This window comes from Porites lutea, chromosome 11 (genome assembly GCF_958299795.1).
Source record: "Porites lutea chromosome 11, jaPorLute2.1, whole genome shotgun sequence".
NCBI lineage: Eukaryota > Metazoa > Cnidaria > Anthozoa > Scleractinia > Poritidae > Porites > Porites lutea.
The window spans coordinates 9701211-9726848 of record NC_133211.1 but is presented as its reverse complement, the minus strand read 5'-3'; the positions used below and the strand labels follow the sequence as shown (position 1 = coordinate 9726848).

The 25638-nt window shown below is 39.1% G+C and overlaps 1 protein-coding gene across 1 annotated transcript; it reads left to right on the top strand.

The window, feature by feature from the left end:
• The first annotated feature begins 981 nt into the window (after positions 1-981).
• On the top strand, positions 982-25328 carry LOC140951754 (coronin-1C-like). The gene is made up of 7 exons (XM_073401082.1): positions 982-1206; positions 7001-7438; positions 10182-10301; positions 15434-15535; positions 18056-18262; positions 21168-21386; positions 24390-25328. Exons 1-7 carry the CDS (start codon positions 1012-1014, stop codon positions 24480-24482), a joined length of 1374 nt encoding a protein of 457 aa, XP_073257183.1. The 5' UTR covers positions 982-1011; the 3' UTR covers positions 24483-25328.
• Positions 25329-25638: the final 310 nt, after the last annotated feature.

Here is a 25638-nt window from a genome sequence, read left to right as displayed (position 1 = left end):
CTCAGCCTTCGGCTTTGGCAAATAATTGATCTGCTCCCCACAGACAAATCACGATATTTTGCTCAACCTCATCCAATAATTGTTAATTATTTGTGCTCTATGCATAGCCTGTGTAGCAAGCGTTTCCGTTTGGTGGACTTTCGGTTTTGACCGCGGGAGAAATGAAACGAGAGCCAACTCGTTCCTACGCAGGCTAGCTCTATGCACTGACAAAGGACGGTGCAAAATGTTTTCTGATGTTTGCGTGACACACTTTGCATTATTGGTGTAATTTACACAACTTTGCATGTCAATTTCGACCGTTATCGATATCTCTTCATATCAGAAAACGGAACTCCCTCTTGCCCAGCCACTACTTTTTGGTTCCCTAGAGTTTGAGATATCCTACCCTTTTGGAGATATCTTCGAAAATTTACTCTGTGTTACTTCCGTGCACATTTGATTTAACCTCAAAAGCACCCTATCATATACGATTACTACTAGTCCGGGCTACTAGTATTCCATTTTCCAGAATGTCAATTATACCCGCATCTAGAGAAACGAACCCTCGGCGGGAAGATTTGAAACTTAATAAACGTAGCACAGGCTATAATAAACGAAGCAATCACTGCCAGCTGTTCCGTACACACGTCCACTGCTTTTGGTACGAATTAGAACAGAAAACATACATTTTCTGGTAGAAAACAAACTGAAATTGATATGAGTTGTCATTTAGCTATTACTCTTACCGCAAAGTCGACGTTCATGGCTTTCCTTCCCACGGAAGATCGGTGGCCGGAGTGAATCATTGAGGACTTTCCATGTATTCTTACTTGACGATTCCCGGAAATTGATCATGTGAACGGCACCAGGCCTCCCCTGCGCCCCGCCCCTGAAATACCACACAACGATCATCGACGCCGGGCTAAGTCGCTCTGTACGTATTTTCCAGATTTTTTCCTTTTTAAATAACGAAGAGAGAACAAGTAACCTTAAGAAAATATTCCCAGGGAGCATCCAACAAAAGCAGGCATGTGCGCTTTTGTCAGAAAATCTCATTTCCGTCATGTTTTTGGATCGGCAGCAAAGAAGGACCGCTGCTACGAGGGGTTTAATGTATCAAAGAATTCTGTAGAGTCTCCATACTGCGCCGTTAATCCTAAATTCCTTGCCATCATTATAGCTTCGGCTGGTGGAGGTGCATTTCTTGTTTTAAAACATGACGAGGTAAGCTTTCTTTTTGTTTCAATTTAGTCCTCAATAAAATTGCCAAATTGTTTGGTGTCGAGGGCGCAATTAGCCTGTAGCTGAACTTTTTAAAGTGCACATCAACCTAGAAGTTCATTATTTTTGTTAGTTAGTCTTGCCACTAGTACATCCTTGTTTCAGTGTTGAAGCTGATGAGCTAAAGAAGGAGGAAATTGCTAAGGAGGGTGTAACCTGATGACAAATATGGACACATGAGTGTACTATGTAAGCAAGTGCATGACGGTACTGTCAAAAAGAATCAGAGGTGGGGGTCTGTGGTAGGGATTTTGGGGTAGGGGGATTGTTTTTCTTTTATTTATTTACCGATTAAGTCTTCACTCTTGACAGAGTATTGCAGACTGCTTTAAATAATAAAAATTACTATAATGAATACAACAATAACATAAAATTACTAATCAATATGTAAGATTACACAGGAATTGCCTAAATGAACATGGCAAAGTAGAGGCTATAATTTCTGGTGGGAGATTGTTCCACTGTGCAATATTATTGTTGTAGGGTAAAAAGAGTTCTTATAATAATCACATGTACAACGTGGCTGTTCAAATCAATGACTGAGAGACGAGAGCCTGGTGTCCATGGTGCTCTTATGTTCTCTCTGAAGTGTGTCGCATTCATAAGTGGTTAATCCATTACTCTGTTTGTGCAGCATACAGAGACGTGCATCAGATCGCCTGAGGTCCAGAGATCTCCATTTAAGAGAAGATAACATATTGGTGACACTGTCTAATCTGTCATGGCGCCCGAGTACCCAGGGAGCTGCTCGGCGTTGAATCATTTTGACCTGTTGTATGTTCTTAGCTATGTAAGGGTCCCAGACAGTGGCACTGTATTCAACAATCAGTCTCACTAGGGCTTTGTATCCTCATTCTTTGGATTTGGCTGAATAAGTGCGGAGATTGCAGTGTAGAAAGTTCAGGGTCTTGTTTGCTTTGGTGGTAATTTTATTTACATGATCCTTCCAGTGTAAATCATGCGAGAGGTTAATCCCTAAATATTTAGTAGTATCAACAGTTTCAAGGTCCTTGCCATGGAAGCCTTCCTAAAGAGGTGCATTTTCAGATGGCACTTAAAAATCCCTAGATCTGTAATAGAACGAATCTCACGTGGTAATACGTTCAAAAGTGCCGGAGCTGCGACCTGGAATGATCTACCCTACCTCTATAAGTTGGTATTGCAAGCAACAAACCATCCGAGGAGGATCTGAAATTATGTTTTCAACCCAATGAGTGGATCCACCATTGTAACAGGCTAAAAATGTTCACAAGAAATATTTTATAAACTTTGTTGCATTGGGCAGCAATTTTGGAAACCCAGTACTGAATTCACTATCACAGCGTAGCTTATGCCCTAGTCAAGTTAATTTTCCTCTATGTTTCTTTCTTCATGATGTTATGTTCTCCACACAACATTAATCGAAGGAGAGGTCTGGGGCACATGTTACTATAGGATTTCAGGTACACTGACAGAGGGGTGGTAGGGCAGAGGGAAAGAAATAGCAATCGATATATATTTATATGTTAAGGTGTTAAGATGGTGGAAGCCCATAACTCCATTTGCTAGGATAAGGACCGAAGTCAACTTAGCCAGCCATACAAAGGAGGATCCAGTTAAGGATACAGGCCATTAAGTATTAAATCACTACGATGTATATACGAGAAGTAAAAACTACGGATCCTATAACGCCCCAAATAATCACATGAACAGAATAAAACAATGTTTAAAGGGAAATTCTGCCCTGAGTGGGATTTGAACCTAGTCAAGTGTAATAACCACTACATCCTCAGAACAACCACACTGGCAATGCGGCAATTGGAGATGTGATTTGCGTGGCTATATATTGTCCTTTGGATGCGGCTTTGTTTCAAAACCTAAAAATTCATATTTTTTTGTTGCATTTGATAAGCTATTCTGCTATACAAATGTACAAAATTAAGAACACCTATGCCCCATTGACATAGTGCTTGCCTGCTATTTGGTTTCCATTCACAGCCTCTGGTTTTTTTTTTTACCTTGTTTTATGAGGTTTGAGACAAGAGAAATCTCTTCAATGTTGTTTGACACACAATTTTGGGTGGAAAAAACAATGAATCATCCTTTTTAGAACAAAGTAGCTAAATTTTGTCCAAAAGAAAACTAATGAAGTGAAAGGAAAGGGAAACTTGGTGTGATATTACATAATATGACGTAATGCTGACCACACTGTTTGTCTTTGAAATAATCATTGAAATGGCTGCTCTTTTGGCCACCCAGCAATCACAAACAACTAGAGTCGAAGGTTTCAGATGTGTTTTAAGTCTTGTTTAGTTGTAAATCAACCTGAAACAGCATTAACCTTGGGAAAATGTTTAAATTATAGTGGAAGTCAGAAAGAGAGCCATATTTTACCAATTACCAGATTTTCATTGAAATTGTACCATCAGATGTGATTTAAGGCTAGATTTGTGAAATTAATCAATCGTGTAATATCAGAAGCCCTGGATGTGATGAATACCGTATTACCTTGAATTGATAAGCACCTGGCCGTTTATCTAATGGTACGGCTAAAAGGGAGATGCTTATTGGAAGGACGGTGTTTATTCAAGGGGGATGCTTATTAAATTTTCCTTTTAATAAGGGGTAAATTTGTTTTGGCTCCATCTTTAACAGAAACATGAAATTAATATTAATAGGCCCCTCTTTGTTAAAACATTAGTTTTAGTCCTATTTAATTCCTAACACACAAATGCATTGGTGTGCATGTTTAAAAAATATCGATTCATTCTCTCAAATCATTCTTGTCAGTGATATGCAGATCTTAACATTCCCCTTGTATCCCTACTTCTTAAGAAAGTGAGGGAGAGAATGGGCTTATTCAACAAGGAGCACTTGTTTGATATTAGAGAGCTTAAGCAAGGACAACGGCTACGAAAACATCACTTAAAGAGTGAATTTGCGCTGCCTCAAAATTCATAGCACTCATTCCATCTCGTTTAATTCGTCAAATGTTGAAAAATTTCTTTGGAGTTAAATTCTAAAGGACTGTATCAAAGATTGTGTTCCAGGGCTTCAAGTGTCCCTATATTTCCTATAGTTAATTTAAAACTCTCCCTATGTTTTCCTTTTTGTTTGTAAAATAATGTCCTATAATTCCACAGAAAATAAAAATATACTAAAATCCATGAACTTCTGTTGGTGGAATCACAGGAAAAAATAACAGATTCCCATTTTTGGATATTTTAGGGTATTTAAAGAATACCCCCAAAATCCCAAATTTGGAAGACTGAGACAAGTCCCAACCAGGGAACTTGGTTGGGAATTCCCTGGTTGGGACCTGTCTCACTTTACCAAATTTGGGATTTTTATGGGCATTCTTTAAATACCCTAAAATATCCAATAATGGGAATCTGTTATTTTTTCCTGTGAATGTGACAAAAACAATGCATTTTTTGCACCATCCAAGACCAAACTGGTAATAATTTCATTATTAGTTCATTTAAATACTTAATTTGATGCTGCTGTGAGCGGAGATCATTATCCATATATTGTCCAGATTTTAGAAGGAGTATGCAGCAACTTTGTGTGTGCTTGTTTTTCAAACAGAAGAGGATTGAAATCCACACTCAATAATTGGTTACTTTTTAAGTAGTCAATAAGGAAAATGAGAATTTCAGATTTGTGATGGGGTATCTCTAATAATGTACAAGGTCAAACCTCAGTCAGACAGAATGACTGTACCATTCCCACCACAAGACTAATGTTGCTCCTTTAATAGTAACTAAACACAAAGCCAACAATGCAACTGATGAGGTTCACATACAAAACCGAAACAATGGTCTTGCCTGATCAGAAAGTGGCAGATGTGATTAACTGAACAGTTGCAAGCTGTTAAGCTATAAAAAATTCAAAAGTAATTACCAAAGAAGGAATTACATAATGTTGTGCTTGACTCCAAAGACTCGAGCATTATCTACAAAGAAGTGGAAGGTATCAGTCGTTAAGTATAATTCTCCATAGTTGTTTAGTTGATGTAGCTTCAGTTTATGCTATAATTCCTTCCTTTAAATGGAGATCCATGAGAATTTTACATCCTGCAAGCATCTCTAAAACTCTGGGCCCAGGGCATACAAAGTATAGTAGAGAGTCTTTGCATTCACAGACAAAACAAGCATTTTGGAGCAAACTAAAGAAACTAAAACCTTTATTAAAAGGTTATTGAGTTGCAATATCAAGGTTAACGCTTCAAAAGGGGTCAAATTCTATCAGAGACAAAAACCACCAGAAATCAATACGTTTAACACAGACCAGCTTAGGTGTTTAAACAGGAGGATAAAGCTGTGCAGACCCACCACTTTCACTGTTGCACCTAGAAAAAATTCTAACAGTTGCAAAACACAATAACAGTATTTTCACTGTACTTCTTTAGGGTGTGTGTGTGTAAGTATTCCCGACAGTGATCGTGCTCTACCAGTATACCAGGATACCAGTGTTCTGCCTAGGTATTTAAGGCTAGGCAGACCGCCTGGCTTAATTCAGTGGAAAATTGTTGCCACTTGGCTTTAATACTTAAGATTAACTGAATGGAAACTTATGTTGACATCTAAAGCAAGGTATTTCAAAGGCAAAATCACTCAATAAAGTTGATGAAACATTGTCTGGTGTATTTATTTCTGTGTATTCTTGCAAGTTATTGAGTAGAAGAATGAATGTGTTCAAACCTATGATGCATTCATTTCTTTGAATGGCACCCATCTTGAAAAACACAAGGGACATTCAAGGAGCTTATGTACATGGAGTACTAAAGGAATCCTTGTGCTCGCAGTCAACCCAAGATACGTGTAACAAAAACGAAAAGCTTGTCAAAGCAACTTGAGTTCTTTTTTTTAAAAAACTTAAAGTAAGTGCCCAAGTCCAAAGCAGGCTTCGTCTAAACACCGTTTACCCCCTGGCCTTCCCAAAATCCTAGGGAGAACACTGGATACTTATGCTGGTGTGCGTTCTTTAGTTGACATATTTAGTAAATATTAAATTTTCGGTTTAATTTCATTCATACAGTGTTTTATTTACCTGAAATATATGTACTCACGGTCTTGTTAATTCAATATGTTGATGTTCGTGTATCTGTTTTCTTTATTGTTATATTTCAAGTACCCTGTTATTGCAATTTTTTACTTTTCATTCCCGCCTCGATTAGCTAGGCTATTTTGCAGTCAACTAGGGTAAATGTTTATATGTATCCTAAGTGTTTAATCAACTTGAACTTGAACTTGTTCACTTTTTTGCTTGCTCAAAGTTGGTGACCTTATTCTGTATAAGTGTTCACCATGCATGTTGGACTAGAATTTATTATGTTCCTTTATTGTTTTATGCTTTTGTGTGTGGCTTTCTGCAAAGTTGCAAAACAGGCACTAGATATTTTCTGTTTTACCTTACCATTTTTCCCTATATTGGCCCTACATTTTTTTAAAATCATCCGTATCTTAAGCCCTATATTTTTGCTTGAGGCCACTTTTCACGTTGTAGTTGTGCAATGACGGCTAAGTAATGTACAAAAAAGCAATGATGGCTTGTCAAAGTTGTTATTTTGCCATTCTAAACCAATTGCTTTTCTTGCCGTTCTTATTGCGGTCGCCCTCATCATTGCTTAAGCTCCCTATTATGGCCTAGGGGCCGGCGTTGGTGGTTATGTGGGTGAGGGCACCTATAAGAGCATTGGCACTTATTCAAGAAAATACAGTTTCACATCATTCTAAACCCTCTTTATTTACTGTAGGTAGGCAGGCTTGATCCTGAGCATGGACGCGTTGGTGGTCACAAACAAGATGTCTTGGACGTGGCCTGGAATCCTTTTGATGACAATATGATAGCTTCTTGCTCTGAAGACACCACTGTTAAGATTTGGCAGATTCCAGATGAAGGGCTGGGCAAGACAATCCTGACTGAGCCCTTGCTAACTCTAGAAGGGCTTCACCAGCGAAAAGTTCATCAGATTCTATGGCACCCTACAGCAGCCAACATTCTTCTTAGTGCAAGTTATGACCCTTCAATTGTCATCTGGAATTTGGAGACTGGAGAGGCTGTCGTTGAAATTGACTGTCACCCAGATCTTATTTACAGTATTGACTGGAATACCAATGGAAGCCTCATTGCAACAACGTGCAAAGACAAGAAGATTCGAGTTATTGATGCACGAAAGGGAACAGTCATTAAGGTGAGAGTGAATTGATTAGAGTGTTTTGCTTGTGCTAAGTCGCTGCTGGACATGCAAACCTGTCAAATGTGACATGTCACCCTGCAGTGTTCACCTTATCAAGCGGTAACCAGTAAAATTTATTCCTTGAAGCAACGCTTCTCAACACCGCCTGTAACCACTTGAAGGTTTACTAAAATTAAGTAAACTGTTTTAAAAAATTCACAGGTTGTGATCCGATCCGATTCTGACACAAGGAAAAGAGTGAATATATGGAAAAGTACTAAAGTATACACAGCTTTTCTTTTTATGAGCTACTCATTTTGGAAAGAGAACATTGAAGACAGTAAAGATATTGAAACCAAACGTTTTAAATTGTTGTCCAAAGATAACAACGGCCGATTTGCGTAAAAATAGGTCTTAAAATGAGGAAATGACGTTTCAGAGAACTTAGCTCCTAAATTTCCAAGCAAGGGCGAGTCCTGTCCCTCACTGCACTAAAATAAAAAGGGAATGATGAATAAAGAAAAGAAAGAAAGACAGGCCTTCTGATAGCAAGCAATAAAAAATCAGGAATAATGCAGCATTTTCAGGGCAGGCTGTGCGATGAGAAAGGTCTATCGTGTGATAAATTATGCATGGTTACAATAAATATTGTAGTAGAACTCTTCTAAAGGTCATGTTACACGAGACGATTCACAATGAGGATTTTTTCCACAACACAGTGTTGCAACATTGTTGCAACATTGCAAGGCTGTGTTATGCTAAAACTTGTCGTTGCGAATCATTCCGTATAACGTACCTAACAATGCTCAGAATGGTCAAGTGCAGCTTTCATTATTGCAATGTCCATTTGAGAATGCTTGAACTCTCACAATGTACTTTTCTATGTTATTCAAATAACAGCGAATGTTCTGGTAATGGATTCTAATTAAAGGACTGCATCTCAGTTCAAAAAAAAGAAGGAAAATTTTTATCTTGTGTTCACTTCCCCCATGAATCCGGTAAATAAAGTTTCATGCTGTAGTCATGCAACATCAGCAGTGCACAAAAAAGCGTGATGCACATGCAAAGTTGTTGTTTTGCCAATCTAAGCCTATTTATTTTTGCCATTCTTGTTGCTGTTGCCGTCATTATTGCTTAAGATCTCTTCTGATTGTATGCCCTCATAGCTTTAGCTTCAGTTTTTCAAAGATTAGAAATTCTTTCTACAGTTCTCAGGGACATATGTACTGTAGTGTGGCTATCATCCTTTTACGTCCACCTCTGTATTTAGGAATTTCCAACTGCTTCAGCATATTATAAGACATTTACCAGATGGTAAATGCAGTTAATGGAACATGAAGCCCCAGGGGGGGGGGTAGGCTAAGGTAGCCTGCCCCAATATATGCTCTGTTCGATCTTTAAAGCCTTATTTATGAATGAAAGCACGCTAATTTTAAGATACAAACAAAAGCTGTTCGTGGTTGGAACCTGACTAATTTGTCGTATGTTTGTCATCATATTTTTCTTAGCATCGTGCCGATTGGTCCCTGTTTTTAAGGCCCTATTCATGGCTAGACTTTAATCATGATAAGACTAGGCAGCTTATGGTACAACTGTATTCATTGGTCGAGATTTGAGACACTGTCTAGCTATAAACTTCTGCTATTGTAGACCTGGTCATTATTCGTTTAGCTTGCACGAAAGCAAACAGTTACAGTAATTTTGTTACCCACCCTCCCTCCCCTGGAGGAGTTTTGTTGTGTTAGGTATCAATAAAGTTTGGGGGGTCACTCCTTGTGGTGCGGTTAAGTCTGCCTTGCAACTTCCCCCAAGCTTTTGGCATTGCTTGTGTCTTGCCATCTTATTCATTTGCCTTAGTCTTGTCCGATCCAGCCCGCGCGGTGCTGGGGAGATAAGAAAGGCTCTGCCAATACTCTTGTCCTATCCCATGGTAGTGGAGCGATAAGTGAGGCTTGTGTTTTTGCTGTGCGCGTAACCTGAAGTCGCTAGAACCTGCCACAGGGCTGTGTCCCCCCCTTATTACGCCATCTTGTGGTATTTGTCTTATTTGCCTGCGTGCGCTATTTAGTTGTGTTACTTTTTCATGCATATCTTAAGCGGAATAGTGACATCAAAAAACATAAGACAGAGGTCTGGATGCGAATTTGCGAAGGTGAAGCAGGCTGTTGTGATTAATATCCATGCTAAAATCCCTCACCCAACACCTAGTCAATGGTGTTTAGATTAGCCTGCAAAAACATCTGTTTTTCCTCGCTCTTCGCCACTGGGGACGTTTCGCGCAGAGAAAAGTCTGTGACTCAGCGACAGAAATTCCATACTGATGACGCAAATCAATGTTTACATAATAAATCCGGCAGCTTTGTGGTTCCAAATATAAATTTGTCCAATTTTACGTGTCTTCTGGTCGATTTTGGCAAAGTGTTGTGTTCACCTGCCAGCAAAATAAATATTGACTGTTTTGTTAGCGATTTTAACCTTTTTGGCCTTTTGTTTCTTGTCTGTCATTCGTAAACAGTAGCTAAAACAATGTAACTACTCAATCGACCAATCAACACTTCTGACCGAATTCTGGACAGATTTTACCTCACCAGTATGGAATTTCTGTCGTTGAGTCGCAGATGTTTGTCCACACGAAAAGTCCCCAGCGGTGAAGAGTGAGGAGAAACGGATGTTTTCGCAGGCTATGTTTAGATCAGAGTGGATTATTTTTTAACATCAACATGAAGGGTCTTAAGCATGCTTTTCGTATGCTTTGCAGGAGGGCAGTGGCCATGAAGGGGCAAAACCACAGAGGGTGGCATTTTGTGGAAATCTTGGTTATCTGTTCACCTGTGGCTTTTCAAGGATGAGTGCTAGGCAGTATGCAGTTTGGAAAGCAGTAAGTTTGATTTTTCTGAAATTTGTCAACATTAAATGATGAAGGGTCATAAATTTGTGCTGGTGATATAAATCATGGTTCATACAATCTTGAAAAGGTCTTGAATTTTAGTAGTGGCCTTGAATTCGGTTAGGGTCCTTGATTTCTTGATTAGGTCTTGAAAAGTCCTTGAAATTCACTACCTTTTTTACCCAACACAATTTTCTTTGAAACTAGATTATTTGGCTGAGGCAAATTTGGCTCATCGTTGGTGTAGGAACCTTTAAAACTGACAGCTAATGTAAAAACGTTTTTGATGAACAATATTTTATTTCTGTTTCTTTATTTTAAATGTTTTATCTGTACCTCATCAGATATGCAACTGCCAGTTATACACAGTGACAGACTGTTGCCATTTTGCAAAGTGTTGTTGTAGAAAGTAGTAAAAAATTATTGTGATCAATCATGGCTGTAAAAGAAACCATAGTGTATGATTCCATAAGTGTGATTTTACTTAACCCGTGAAACAGATAACAACAACTAGTCAATAACATCAACAGCAATTAGTGCATAGTATTGTATTCTACTACCTATTTCATGGGTTAATTAAAATCACTCTAAGTGTTTTAGCCAATAAGTTGTTCAAAAGGGGGTTAAAAAAGCTGATTTATTGAATAAATCTTAGTCCTTGAAAACTGTAATTTGACCTTGTATAGTCCTTGAAGTGTCCTTGAAATTTGTTTGTCTGAAGTTGTATGAACCATGTAATAATATATGAATACCTTTTCTAAGATTGAGAGAGTTGATCATGGCAACAGTGCAGGTCTCCCAAAAGAGCTTCTCAGGGTTTAAAATTAATAGTAGTCCGGTTGTCGAACTGGACAACCAAAAATTATCAATGGGGTAACCAATTTGTGCTGAGTGGTTGCCCCTCAGACAACCCAATCTGCTGAAGCATTAAGCCCTAAAGAGAAATAAATTTTGCAGCTTTTTTCCTTGGAAGGGTTCATGATACCTAAAAGTTAGTTGAATGCAAAACAGACACGGAAAAAATATACTCCGAACTCAACGTTTGGCCTGAATGAGCCTTTGGTGCCTTAACTAGCAGTTTATGTATGTAAATGTAGTCCATGATGCTGACTGCAGTGAGATGTGCTCTGCATTACTGCCATGTTTTTTTCCCTGCCTGCCATAGCCTGTTGATTCTTTGTGTACTTGTAAAATACAATTAGAATTAGAAAGCTCAAAAAAAGGGTTTTTTTATCAGACGTTTAAATAGTCGTGGAGGATTTCATAGTAATGGGTGTAAGAAAGAATGGGGTGCATGTGAGGAAGTCTCTGTCGCACACCTGCTTTTTGCATAACACTTCTAAGCGAGGAATTCCCGATCGTGGCTGCAATTGTTCCAAAGGAAAACGCTTTGTTTTGTAGTTATCACAGATGGTTTTCGAAAGATAAATCTATATTTTGAAGCCAAACAGGTAGCAACAGTTTTCGCCTTGATGGGATAAAAAACATGAAACAAGTGAGGTGCATTTTATTGTGAAAAACTAATAAAACTGTAAATAAATTGAGCTACCTCAGTGTTTTACTTTCGTGGATTGAACTGGGCTATTAAGAGGTTGACTTGGACAGCCAAAATATTCCATGGGCAACCAAACCAAGTCTTGTGGTTGCCCCAGGGGTAACTGGACATAAAGGTAAATTTTGAACCCTGTTTCTAATACTCATTTCTCAAAAAAGATGTTTAGTACGAAAACTAGTACGGTGGCCTATAAAAAAATTTGCATATTTTAGGTGCCTTTACAGCCCAGGGGGTACTCGACCAATACTTGGGTAGAGTTGAGCTGCTGAAACTTTGAAAGCCTGACGCTGTTAAGGACAAAAAAATCCCAAAATACAAATCTTATCTAGGACAACACCCCCAATTATATTTTGCTGTTTAGCAAAGGTATATAGTAATGATTTTTTTAATCTTGCCGTATTTCATTTTGAATATCTGCCTTCAGTATATATTAAAACAGTGGAAAGTATGTTTCGCATGCTCTGATTGGCTACTCAAACTCACAATATCCAGTGCTATTTACCTCCAAGCAATGTCAAACTCACATAAGTTATGAGCAAAATGGCTTCACAGTTTGTTACAGCAAAAAACAAAGAAATTTCACAAATAAATGAAGTAGCTGCAAGGCTGCTGCCTAACGGGGGCCCAGGAGCCTGAGGCTCCTACTGTTTACCCTCAGGCGACCAAAATTTCAAACAAGGAGCCCGAAACGGGTGCCTTAAACTTATGATTCTCAGACTAACTTCCAGTGAACAAACAACAAAATTCCCTGCTCATTCTCCTCTTTTGAAATGATAACAGAAAACATTTGATCATCGGCCACAGGCAAAAAAAAAAATTTCTGCCAATAAAAGGTAAACAAACAGCACTATGTCTTGAAATTTGCTTCTGTGACTACCGCTGCAGAGCAGTTGAAGTTTCTCATCTGAAAATGGCGTTGAATGAATTTAATAGTCTTAGAAAAACCTCCAATAATAAAATCATGACTTTTCCTTCAGCGTTAGAAACGTTAGGTCGCTGCTGCAGGAACACGTAGGTGCTGTTGGTTGGTGCGTTCACTGTGTGTGCAAATGGTTGCTGTTAGGGACTTGTAAGAAATTAGTAGAGGGGGGGGAGGGGGGGTGGGAATTTGAAATTTGGGTTCGGAAATGAGGTGACCCATCCCTGCAATGGGAGTGAAATTTGCTAACCCTCCCCTTGAGCTTAGCCTAAAATATCATGACCCTCCCCCTCTTGTATAAAATGATAAAAATGATAAAATCTACTTCTTGCAATACACTAGGGTGAGTCAGTATTATGAAAACTCAAAATATATTTCTAATCTGTTCTTTGTAATGCTATATACATACATTTTAGGTGACAGCATTAAGAGTCCGACTCTGATTCTGACAGCTGATCACTTGACTCTCCTATTTCTCACAGGGTTTTTTTTACCAAATAAAGAACTTCCTTTTTCTTCTGTGGCTGAGCCTCTACATGATCATGGGCATATATTTGCAAGACCCTCCCCCTTTTAACGGCCCATTTTTCATGACCCCTCCCTTTTCTGAGTCTCAAAAAGTTGTGACCCTCCCTCTGTTTCCACCCCCCCTCCCTCCTGCTAATTCTGATAAGTCCCTTATGTTTCTGGACAAATAAATCATTTCTCGAAATCCTTTCAAGTAGTGAGTATAAAAAATGCTGGTTTCTTGAAACTTGATTCGTTCGAGGTTGGAGTATTGTTCGGGTTTTTTTCTTGTCACGCAATGCTCCTTAAGACTTCCCGACTTATCCAGGAAGATTGAAGGGCCTCTGCTCGCAGGGTATAAATTGATAAACATTACCTGCTCCAAAGATAGATGTTTCCAGCAATACCTCGTTTTAGATATTCTGACCAATCCTGTCAGTTCCTGTGAGTTACACTCACAAAAAAGGTAACATTTTGGGGGAAAATCCACAGCCAGTTTCGCTGTTTTCATATTACTCTTTGAAGATTAAATTTGCCCCTTTCCTAGAAAGTTAGCCAGCTACAATTCCATGCAAAAGAGGAACGATAAAGTGGGCAACAAAGCTGCTAATAAACAAGAAAGGCAAAGGAAAAAAGAGAGTAAGAGAGAAAGATAGAAATAGATTTGCAAAAAAAGATCCAAATTTTGGCGTTTGCATGAAAAACAAAAAAGCATGGTAATTGTGTCAGATTAGTCGAAAAATATGCCTTTTTTCTTGCAAAACCTATTTTTAGCCACTTATGCTAATTAACCGAAAACTAGTCCAAAGGAGAGGAATAAATTATTGGTGAAAAATGCGGTTTTTTCGCTACTCGCTGGCCGTCACCAAAGGGTTTATAAAGTTACTGATCTTTTTTAATTGGGCTCCTAGGAATGCGGCTTGGGCTCCTAACTTTTTATTCTAGGAGCCCGGAGGGCTCCAGAAAAATTTTTTGAGGCAGCAGCCTTGAGCTGTTCTTGACAATGCGAAGTTGGTGACTAAATTTGGTTTAGCAGTTTTACAAGTAAATTTTGGTCTGTTTAACCTGAATTTATGGATGAAAAAGTTTTTGTTTACAATTGCGATTTAAATCTTGCACTGTTTGCCAGTATGCTAGTAGTCTTGCTTTATTTAGATAATTTGTTCATAAATAAGCTTAGAACAAAGTGTTTTAAACAGAATGGTTTCAAATACAGAGAGAATTCACAATTTCTTTGGAAGAGCAAGAGCTAAACAAATGCCTTCAAAAGTTTATTTGTTGGCAAGAAAATGTGACGGCTGTTCGGTCATTTGTGTGCCACAGTATTTTCAAAGTAACCATTGGCAGCAATAAATGAGTTAAAAATCTCAATTTTTAGGCTGAATTATCTCACTGTTTTAGTATATGATGGATACTTACCTCACTGCTTTATTGCACCTTAAATAACCACCACTAGCCACCTTCACATCAGCGAATAATAATTGTCATGTAATAGAACATATTTGAAATATCATTTGTGCATCTAACAAAACAAACTAGCTGAAATTTTGCGGTAAGATTTCCCGGTTACTTTCATCTTAACAATCTGCCATGTCAACATTGATCTCTTCTGAAACAGCGTCTGTGTCTAATGAAGAATCCTTATTGGCTCTCTTTTCTTTGGTATTGAAACACCTCAACTATTTGCCATGTTAAATGTCATGGGTGGTTTCTTTCTTCTTTTTGACATATCCATGGATATTTCCAGTGGTAACTTTATCTCACGAAAGGCTGATCACACTCACCACACCAATTTCCGGCAGTAAAAAGCATCATTTACTGCAGTAAAAGTGTCCCGTGTAGCCACGTACACCTTTTGGAATGATTCACTTCTTTATTTTTGTATTTTGGCAATATTTTCAGTTCTGGTAGATGCAGGCAAACCTTTTTGATAGAAAACCCAGCTGACAAGTGCATCTGAGGACCGTACCAGGCTTCTTGACAAAATTGCTGTGCATTGTATTAAAGAATGCACTGTGGCATTCACAAACCACAAAAGACAAAGGAATGATTTTTTGTTACTCAGGGTAGTGCATGCTTAGTTGTAAAACAATTTTGTCAAAACCAGTCAATGAGTGATGAAAAACCGTTTTTTTTTTTCAGGATACTCTGGAGCGGTTGGCCTTGGAGGAAATTGATCAGTCTAATGCTGTCCTTTTCATTCATTATGACCCTGACACAAAGATGATTTACTTAGCTGGCAAGGCAAGTTTCATTCATATCACTGTTGACTACATTAATTTTATTCTTGTACTGGAATTATAGCTGGTTCAGCGTGCAGAGAAAGTTGTGTCCGATAGAATGGGGCTAGTTGATTTTGCGAGCAGGCAAGTTGAATTTTGTTGGGCTAGTTAGAATGACTCTTGGGCTAGTGAATGTTAGTCACAGCTTGCTGGAAGGGCAAGCTGTAAAACTGACTTTCTCTGCACTCTGTGGTACTTTACCATTGTTAACCTGCACCAATGGCCACCTCTTTACGATGGCCACTTTGTTTTGTCCTGGTGGACACTCTTATTTAAACCTCTCAACAACAGCAATGGCCACTAACCCACATCCCCAACTACCAAAATAACCTCTCGACAACGGCCAGTTTTTTCAGCGACTGATGAAAAAATCAACAAAGGTCATGAATTGGCATGTTTATGATCAATCGCGGCAATCGTATTTTGATTATGCTTCATTTATACTGCTGCAGTTAACAAAAATTGTCTGCAATACTTGCAGCGAATGTTGCGAACCTTGCTTGTTTTGTCACATTAACATTTAGATTCAAGACATAATTCAAGCTTTTTGTGTATTTTATTCTTATACATTATATATGATTAGATTACCATGATTATGGGACACAGTAAGCATGAACTTAGCACAAAAAAACATGTTGTACTCTGTAAAAAAATTGTCATATATCACTCCTACCTCCCCATGATGGCCACCTCTCCACAACGTCCACTTCTTTCTGTCCCCAAAGTGGCCATTGTGGAGAGGTTTGACTGTATATTCCAACTTTGGGGAAAAGGGGAGAGTCTAATTCTACAAACTTAGAAGCATAACTGAAACCCTAAAGCTTATAAATCAGTTCCAATGCAGGGTTTTTTTTAAAACCAATCAAAATTTAATTTAATATAGAATAGCTGATGTGCAAGACTGTTAGTTGTAAACAAAGTGGTATTATAGTGTCAGAAAGTAAAATTCGACCAAAATAATAGTAATGAATAACAATAATAATAAAACTTTAATAATAACATCCCCAACGGGCTTTTCCGAAACTATTTGCAATGTGAATAAACTTAATAAAAGGGTAAGAGAGTAACATCCTAGGCCAGAGTTAAGATCAAATAAGTTAAGCTTAGCCCAGTTTAAGAGACTTCTTAGGGATTACTATGCCTCCACCCTATAGACTTGCTGTACTGTAGAGGACCCCAGAACATGGAAAACAATTTGCCTAAAATGTAATTATGCTCGCACTTTAATTAACCACGTCACCTGCTGCTTTTAGCCTTTTCCATCTAGCCTTTCTTTTTCCCATCCTAATGTTGCTTTTATTTTTGATTTTTTGTCAATTCGGGCCCACAGTAATTGGTTTATCTGTTGTGGTGACCCTGCCATGTGTATGTATGTTATTTATTATTATTATTTATTTATTTTTGGCGAAGCTTAACAAAATAAAATAAAAAATAAAGCTTGATTGTAAAGTTGTGTTCAAAGAAACTAATTATTGTTTATAATAATCATTAAAATTAGAATCCCCAAGAAGGAGAGAAGCTAAGTCTCATAGTTTTACCATACTTACTTGTGTCACAAGTCCACCTTTCACAGCCAGCAAATTACTCTTTTAAAAAAAGTTCAGTGGAACCTCCATTCAGGGGCTGATTTCGGGACCAAGATAAGTGTCCCCTGAATAGAGGTTGGGCTGGGGTTTGTTAATAATTATTAACCAACAAATATTAAAGTTTTATTTCATTTTGCCTTGGAATCTGCTACAGTCATTATTTCAAGCAGCTAGATAATGTGTAAAAAATCATGATTGACATATCTCAGCGATGTTGTGTGTTGAATTCCCACGAGTGCAGTACACTGCTTTAAGAGGTAGTTCATGTTTTGAAAGCTGTTGCCATTGTGTTTTGTGAATGCTTAAAATTATTTTTGTGTTCAGCAGCGGCGGATCCAGACCTTTGGATAAGGTGATGGCCTGGTCTCAAAAAAAAATTTTCACCTCTTCGGGCCTCACTTTGGTCTAAAAATAAAGGGTGGGGCCCCGGCCCCCTGGGCCCCTCCCCTGGATACGCCACTGTTAAGTCATGTTTTCAGTGCTAAAGTGTCCCTTGAATGGACTTAGGAGGTTAAACCTGGCTCTTGGGACCCAGTGAAAGTGACCCTTCCCCGGAATAGAGGTGTCCCTTCAATAGAGGTAACAGATACGAAGATTATGGGAACATTTTCCGGGATCAAAGATTGAAGGTGTCCCTTCAATAGAGGTGTCCCATTGTATCCCTCAACTTATGCATGGGTTGCAAGCTCTAGATAGCCAATCAGCATTTATATAAATCCTTGATGTGAAGTCAAACATTATTATTAACCAGTTTCCAGAGTTCTTTAGCCAAGAGGTTTAAGCCATTAAGTGAAGACAAATTTGTGGACATATTTTGACTTAGTACCAGTGTTGTTTAACTGTCATAGCAATGACATGTCTTCAAGACTGAAATTATTGGTTGCTTTTCTTAACAGGGTGACAGTATCATCAGATATTATGAATTAGTGTCAGAATCTCCACATTGCCATTGGCTAACGAACTACAGTGCCAGCGTACCCCAGCGAGGAGTGTGCTTCATGCCAAAACGTGGCTGCGATGTCACTATCAATGAAGTAGCAAAGTGTTTTAAACTTGTAGCTAAAGGATACTGTGAACCAATCAGCTTTACAGTCCCAAGAAAGGTATTTTTACTTGTAATTTAAATAATAATAATCATTTTAATTCATGGGTGCCCAGAAGTCATGTCAGAAAAAGATTAACCAATTTATGCTCTTGACATCCAAGATGACTTCCGTACAGGTTGCTGAAATGTTGGTATGGTATGTCAACTTCAGTCCTATTCAGGACTTAAACTCTCACCTTTATAATTATAATTCCACCTTCTTTCAAATACAGCAAAAGAAAACATAGCTTATCATATAGTGCTCTTCCTTGTGATACTAGCAAAGAAAAGATAAAACATTTGACCGACTATACTACCAAACGTGTTCACTCGAGTAATTCACCATGGATTACCCCTCAGTTAAAAAAACGCGTACACGAAAGAGGCATTTTCAAGGTAAAAGCGATTCGTTCGGGAAATGTTGATGACTGGCGTAAATTCAAGAAATGCGTAATTCTACAAATAGTGAAGTTAAGTTTCCTAAAAAGGTTTATTTTGACAATGCGTTTAAAGAGAATCGAGGAGACCTGCGTAACTCTCGGCGAATCATAAACGAACTTACATCCAGAAAATCGAAGAGTTCCTTTGTGAAAGAAATTAAACTCAATAATGGCAATTCCATTCATGATCCACTTGAATTATCCGATTCCTTTAACGATCACTTTTGTAATATTGGCCCCAGGCTAGCAAATGAGATTCACGTGGACGAAAACGGTCCTTCGCATGTGGATTATCTGTGCGAGACTTAAAAATGCAGATTCGAACTGAAAACGTCCACTTTATCCAATGTCAAATCCACCGAAAAACCATTACAAAATAACATTGGAAGAGAGAAAGACAGGTATCAGAGCAGTGTGACCCAAGTTGAGTGCCCTCCCCTAAGCCAACATTAACACTTGCTTCTCACTTAGGGCAAAATGTTGGCTTAGGGGAGGGGTAGGTACGCAGTTTCGCAGAAACGTATAAAGATCCATTTGATCATTCACGATAACTAGAAGTAGGTGTCTCCCAGTACCTCAAGAAGTTTGTGGGAAAGGGCCAACAGTAGGAAATAATGGGGAAAGAGATAAAGCCAAGGTGGAAAGCCATCTCAGAAACTGGCTATGTGGTGTGCGGATAGACTTTCTAAAAGTCCTTTTTTTTCCTGGTTAGTTATCGTCGCTCGCTCGGTCGCTGCGCGACCTCATGCATTGATTCTCGCTTCACTCATTTTTAAGAACTTATGAGAGGTCAAGTTTAGTGTGCGGAGGGGTCAATTAGTTTCTGTGTACGTAGCACACATAACCATTATGTAACGCAGGAGGCCGTTTTGAATTTATTTCTCACTTAATTAGTTTCTGCGTACCGCATAGTCAGCTATGAGGAGTATTTTAAGAAATAAAGCAATCTTTAATGAGGAAAAGTGGTTGATAGTTAGGTCCTCAAAAGAAAACTCTGTAAAGACTAAAAACTAGTTTAAAAAAAATGTAAGACTATGAAAAAATTAAAAAACGAAATGAAAATAAAATAGAAAATAAATTTTTACTTATAGATATATTTGATTGAGAACATATAAGTGTCTTAGCGGTTCCAAATATTTCGACGAAAAGTAACTGACGACTACTGACCCTGGCGTCTTGTGGTAATGGATTTGCGAATGTCATTTCTTGATCGTGTATAATAATCGTGAAAAGACGCAGTGTATTCTGCAGTTAAACGTTTTGGTTCAGTTATCTTTTACCTGCATTGTCGCCTTTTACATACAGATCTGATTGTCAAGGCCTCCCATATTAGCTGTGATCACACACAGACTTTTTACCCTAGGTAAACTCGACTTGTTGACAGTTTGCGTAGGGAAACTTAGCCTGGGAAGGGAATTAGGGCGCGAGACCGCGCGAGGGAGGAGGGAGGAGGGGAACGCCTGCAAGCAAGCCATTGTTTTCGCCATCTAGCCTACTAATTAAAAAAATAACAAAAATAACGCAACTGTGAATGACTAGCTGTCAAATAAGTTTGGCCACGATACACGTATTCTAGTCGTATTTATCGCAATGGTTTTCTTTTGTTTTCCTAAAGCAAGAAATCTAAAGTGAAGGTACTATAAAAAAAGTTCAAACGCGCGCGTCCATTGAAGGAATCTTCCTTGAAAGTTGTAACGACGCGTGCCGAGTGACATAAAATCCAGTATAAATCTATTCAAGTTGTTGCTGTCGCTCGCCTTAATTCCCCCTTCCCCTTTTAACTCCTGCCACGCAGGCTAAGGGAAACTTGATGTGACCGATTTTTCCCTAGGTAACTTACCTCGGGGAAATTTTATCGTTAAAGGCTTGGATATGTCTCGAGAACAGTAGACTTTCCCTTGACCGCTTCCCCCAAGCTATAGCTTAGGAGAAAAGAAGTACCGAGGTTGCTAGTCAATAGACGTTCATCGGCGAAGGTCTTGATGACAGAACTGGACATAGCTCAAGAAATAACAGCGAGATAAAAGAAAAATACGTCTCTTTGATCGGCTAGATCCCTGCGCATCTTGCCTCCTCGAATTTACGCTCCAAAAAGTTCAACTGTGCGTGAAAACCGTAAGAGCCGATATCAGTAGTGTAGACTACGAGTAGTCCCGATTGTTCCTCAGGGATAGAACAGCGAGCGAAACGCGAGCGCTCGTAAAAATCACCCCACGCGAGAAAGGCGAGACGCGGTGGGGAGATTTTTCGCGTGGGGTGATTTTCACGCGCGCTCGCGTTTCGCTCGCTGTGCTATCCCTGTGGAAAAATGGGGACTACTCGTAGTCTATCAGTAGTGTGACCTTCCCAGAATTTTTTGCGTAGGTAAAACAAAACCCGAGCTGAATTTACCTCGGGAGATTTTTGATGAATTTGACCTAGGTAAATCGGTTTAAGCTAGGTAAAAGTCCGTAGTGTGAGCACAGTTATTGTTCTCTTTTACAGTCTGAACTTTTCCAAGAAGATCTCTTTCCTGATGCAAAAGGAGATGAACCTTCCCTCACTGCTGATGAGTGGCTTGAGGGAAAAGATGCAGATCCCAAACTGATCTCACTTAGACCGGAAGGTTCTGGAGGAGCTAAGACTGCAAAGAAGGTGAAAAAGGGACTTGGGGCACTTGGCAAAAAAGCACCAAAGAAAACAGCACAGGCTGCTGATGAAGAGGTAAGTGATGGCTGTTATTAAGGCCTTGTCCTGGCTCAGATGAGAACATCACCGACCCTAAGTTAAGGTGGACGGCGACATAGAGGGCGGTGACTTTGGCCCCAGCGGCTTGGGGAGGGAGGGACGACGTTGACTTGGCGACAGAAACAAACTTAAAGTTTCCGTAGAGGTGACGGTCGAAGACGTTTTTCCAACTTTATTGAAGGTTCGAGAGAATGAGTTCCCTGAAAGAGATACGAGAGATTTTGGTCTACTTTTATATGATGGTGTCATATCAGATGAGGAATTCGTTCTCTTGTACAATGAAATCTAGTTAAGCGCTTTGTTACTCGAAAGAGAATGTCCGTCGCTTCATTGAGCCTATTTGCTATCTACCTATTGGCACATTTTCCCACGCTCCACAGTTCTTAGGCTAACAACGGCTGGTAATCGAGCTTGCACAGTTCTGGGCTTGAAGCGGTAGGGTTCAATTACAAGAATTTCTTTAGCAAGCTGAATATCGTGAACTTTAGTCCACTCCACATTCTTAAAATAAGAACAAATTAACACGATGGACAATGCGCGCTATAAACAAGACGAGTTCCTTCATCCTGATTTATCAAGGGGTTTATTTTGTCGAATGAATGAACCTATGAACACGTAATTTCATTTTGGCCTATAACTTAAGCAGAATAAAGAAAAGGGTAGAAGAAGATGTTCACATGATGCGAGAATATTAAATGTGATAATTTTATCGCTGAGAATTCTGATCCCGCAGTTGTACCATTTTGACAAGTTCCACCATAAAATAGTGTTACAATAAGTAATTGAGAAAGGTTTACCATTTGAAGTAAACTAAACATTACAGAAACAGATTAAAGCGGTATTCTGTTAAAATAAAGTTATTTTGAAGACAAAAACACGAAGAGAAAACTCACGTTCTCAAGACACCGCCGCACTAAGCTTTCTCACTGTCGCGACGTCCAGTCGACGTAGGCTGGACGGCTGAGATATATGCAGGCAACGTTTATTTCCGGTTGCCGTCCTCCACCTTACCGTCCACCCTAACGTAAGGTCCGTACCATTAGCCTAGGACGGTTGTTATTCTTTGACTCTTTCTCCTCTGCCCATCCTTGTCAATTCAAAAAGGACAGAACTACTCTGTTGTTTGAAAGGCAATGAGACGGCTTTGGTGGTGCAGTGTACCTTGTGCCCTGAGTGAGGGAAATGGGGCTAGATGTTAGTTGGGGTGAATGTCCTTTCTCATCTCGCTGTGTTGAATTTCACTGTAGTCTGTGGTACTAATAGCAGATGCAAAGCGTGGACTTTTGTCCCAAGGGATGAGTTTGGCCATGTCTTTGCCATTGCATTCTTCTTTTAGACAAGAAACTTTGCTTATTATTGTCTCCTCTTCTCAGATGTATAATGAAAACTGGTGACACACTCAGTGCAGGGAGGAAACCCTATAATGGACTAAATTCCCATCCAGGGATTAATACCGATCTCTTATCTGTTTTCAATGGACAAGAGGCTCTTGTAGTCTATATACCCAACTTAAGCACTTGTGAAAAGCGTGAAAAATTAGGCTTCCACGGAGCCCAAACCCTGATCCTGTGATATTGGTGTAGTGGTTTCGCAGAGTCATTTCTGGCTTTATTCCAAAGCTTGAAATTGATATATTTTCATACAGAGTTTACTCTCTATAAGACGGACACGATTCAGTGGGACTGCCTGTTTTGTATGGCAAGAAAAGATTGTGTCAAGGCCATATAATATCCCGTTTTTATGGACCCCAACCTTGTCTCTGTCCCTGAAACGCAAAGAAAGAACATGGCCAATAAAGAGATAAAGATTCAAGTTTACCGCAAACGGCAAACGTCAGACTAAAGTTGAGAATCTCTCAGAATAGAAAATAAGGAGATAAAAACAGCCCCGAACGATTCCTATGGTTAAAACTGGCATAAAACTTCTTATTTTTGTGTAGAAGCAATAAAGAATAAACGGAAAATAAGGGGAAAGCTTGGTCACGTGGTACAAATTCACGTCTGCCGTTTGGCGTAAACGTGAATCTTAATCTCTCTAATATATGGTCATTATGACTTCTAGACTGCAAATCAGCACGTATTTTTTTGTAGGTTAAGAACGCGCGCGCGAGTTTTCAAAGGAAAGGTCTGGAATGAGGGTGAAAACAGTGAGGGAGGGAATATCAAGCCGGCGCTTCACGCCTTGCAAAACCGATTTTGAGCAAAAAACCGAAATCGACTGTTTTGAAGTCTACTTGACTTCACGCTTGGTCGATAACTTACCGTTACTTAGTTATACAGGCTAGTTTCAGGGCAGTGTCTGTTTTGAGAGTGTTCATTGTACAGTCGAACCTCCCGTAAGCGACCAACTAAAATGCGAAGACTTAATGCTCGCTTACGGGAGAGTGTTCGCTCGGAGGACTTTTTAGTTCTTGTTCAATATCCTTCACTGACAACGCAATCGTAAGAAATTTCTGTCTTACGAAATTTCACTCTTTGAAGCTTTCAAAGATTTGCCGCCAACCTGAAGGGAATTTGCATATTATCACCTTTGATTATAGAACCGCACTCGACCTGTAGTCAAGCAAATCATTCTGATTACAGGGTAACTAAGCCAATAAACTAAACGGTACTGCTTTTTTTTACTTCTTCTAAGCCAAGAAAGTTGATCTAAATCTTGCGAACGTAGAAGCTGAGGACTCGTAGCCCTTATTATAGCACTAAAGAACCTACACTGATCATGGAGTTGAGACCACTCGTCAAGTATAATGGTCGCTTGCAAGAGGTTGAAAGCGGTTGGGAAATTATTAGACCGTCAGTCCCGAAAAGTGGTCGCGGTCGCTTAGAGAAGCTGGTCATTTACGAGAAGTTCCATCTGTAAGGCCTCGACTGGGAAATTTTTGGTGCTTGGATAGGTGGTCGCTTACCACACGGAGGCTCAACTGTACTAAGAGGGTTTCTGATGCAGTCATTTTTCTTTATTTTTTCCATATTTCTATAGGATCTAGAGGAATTGGTGAAGAAGCTAAAATTGCAAGTGGACGAACAGGAAAAGCGAATCAAAGCCCTGGAAGAGAAAACGCAGAATTTATAAGTGTACTTGCAAAGGAAACGAAAAGTGATAAAAAATAGGTTCAACTTGCTAATGTTGCATATCAGTTCAGTTTGAAATTAACTTAAAGTTCTAAGCAACTCTTAAGCGTTAGCTGGTTAGCTTGCAAAATTGTATTTTTCGACCGATTATTTGTATTAAAAATTGTTAAGGATTTCAGTGGTGAAAGTATTTTGAGAATTATTTCAAGTTCGCTGACTTGCAAAATTTCTACTGGTATTAGTCCTTGTTTTTCGATTATAAATGATCTCGGCTGATTTCTCCTTTTATTGACCTCATGATCAGTGATACGATTTTTAAATGATTTGAAGATTCTTATAGATAGGTGGAAACTTTTTTTCCTTTTACACATTAAAGCCATTGGATTATAACTGTTTTGTCAGCATTTTCAAACAGTGAATAGCATCAATGTCGTCTTATCACTGGTCTGTAGGCCAATTTACAGTTATGGATGGAAGCGAGGTTCCAGTTGACTTTGTTTTAATACAAACCTTCCTGCTTTATTATAGCCTGCGTAGCAAGCGTTTCCAATCGAGTTATTGCGCGAAATTTTTTTTGCTCTTGTCCCAGCTTTCTAGACGAACCTCGCGAGGAAACGCTTGCTACGCAGGCTAGCTTTATTATGAAAATCAAGTTGCCCTTATGCTAACTAGTGTTTTTCAAGGACAATTTCCATGACAAAGCAAAGGAGGTTTGTATCAAAACAAGGTCAACCACAGCCTCACATCCACTGGAAGGCTAGTATAGGGTACTAAGTCCACGTCTGTAAAATGGTCTATTAAATAACATGGTCATCAAAATAAAGCAAATGATCACTAACTGATGAAATGTCGTGACTTAGTGCCAATTTATGAAGTTACCCGTGTGGGGTGCGAATGTTAGGGGCTCTTTACATGACACCGGAATGACTTTCTGAGACAGAAGCAGATATGCTGCTGGTTTACGTAATACGAGAATGATACCGTAAAATTCCCAAAATAAGTCCCGGGGCTTATTTTTTTCAAAGGCCCTTTTTGAGGGGCTTATTTTGGGAGGGGCTTATATTCGGAGGGGCTTATATATGGAGGGAAGATTGCGTTTCAAAATCGGCTAGGCTTATACTTGGAGGGAAATTTGCGTCTCAAAATCGATTAGGCTA

Excerpts from the sequence above, each read along its gene's own strand:
- LOC140951754 (XM_073401082.1), top strand. The coding sequence starts at position 1,012 with ATGTGCGCTTTTGTCAGAAAATCTCATTTCCGTCATGTTTTTGGATCG. Across the intron at positions 1,207-7,000 it reads TTGTTTTAAAACATGACGAG|GTAGGCAGGCTTGATCCTGA; the intron begins GTAAGCTTTCTT and ends TATTTACTGTAG. Across the intron at positions 15,536-18,055 it reads TGATTTACTTAGCTGGCAAG|GGTGACAGTATCATCAGATA; the intron begins GCAAGTTTCATT and ends TTTTCTTAACAG.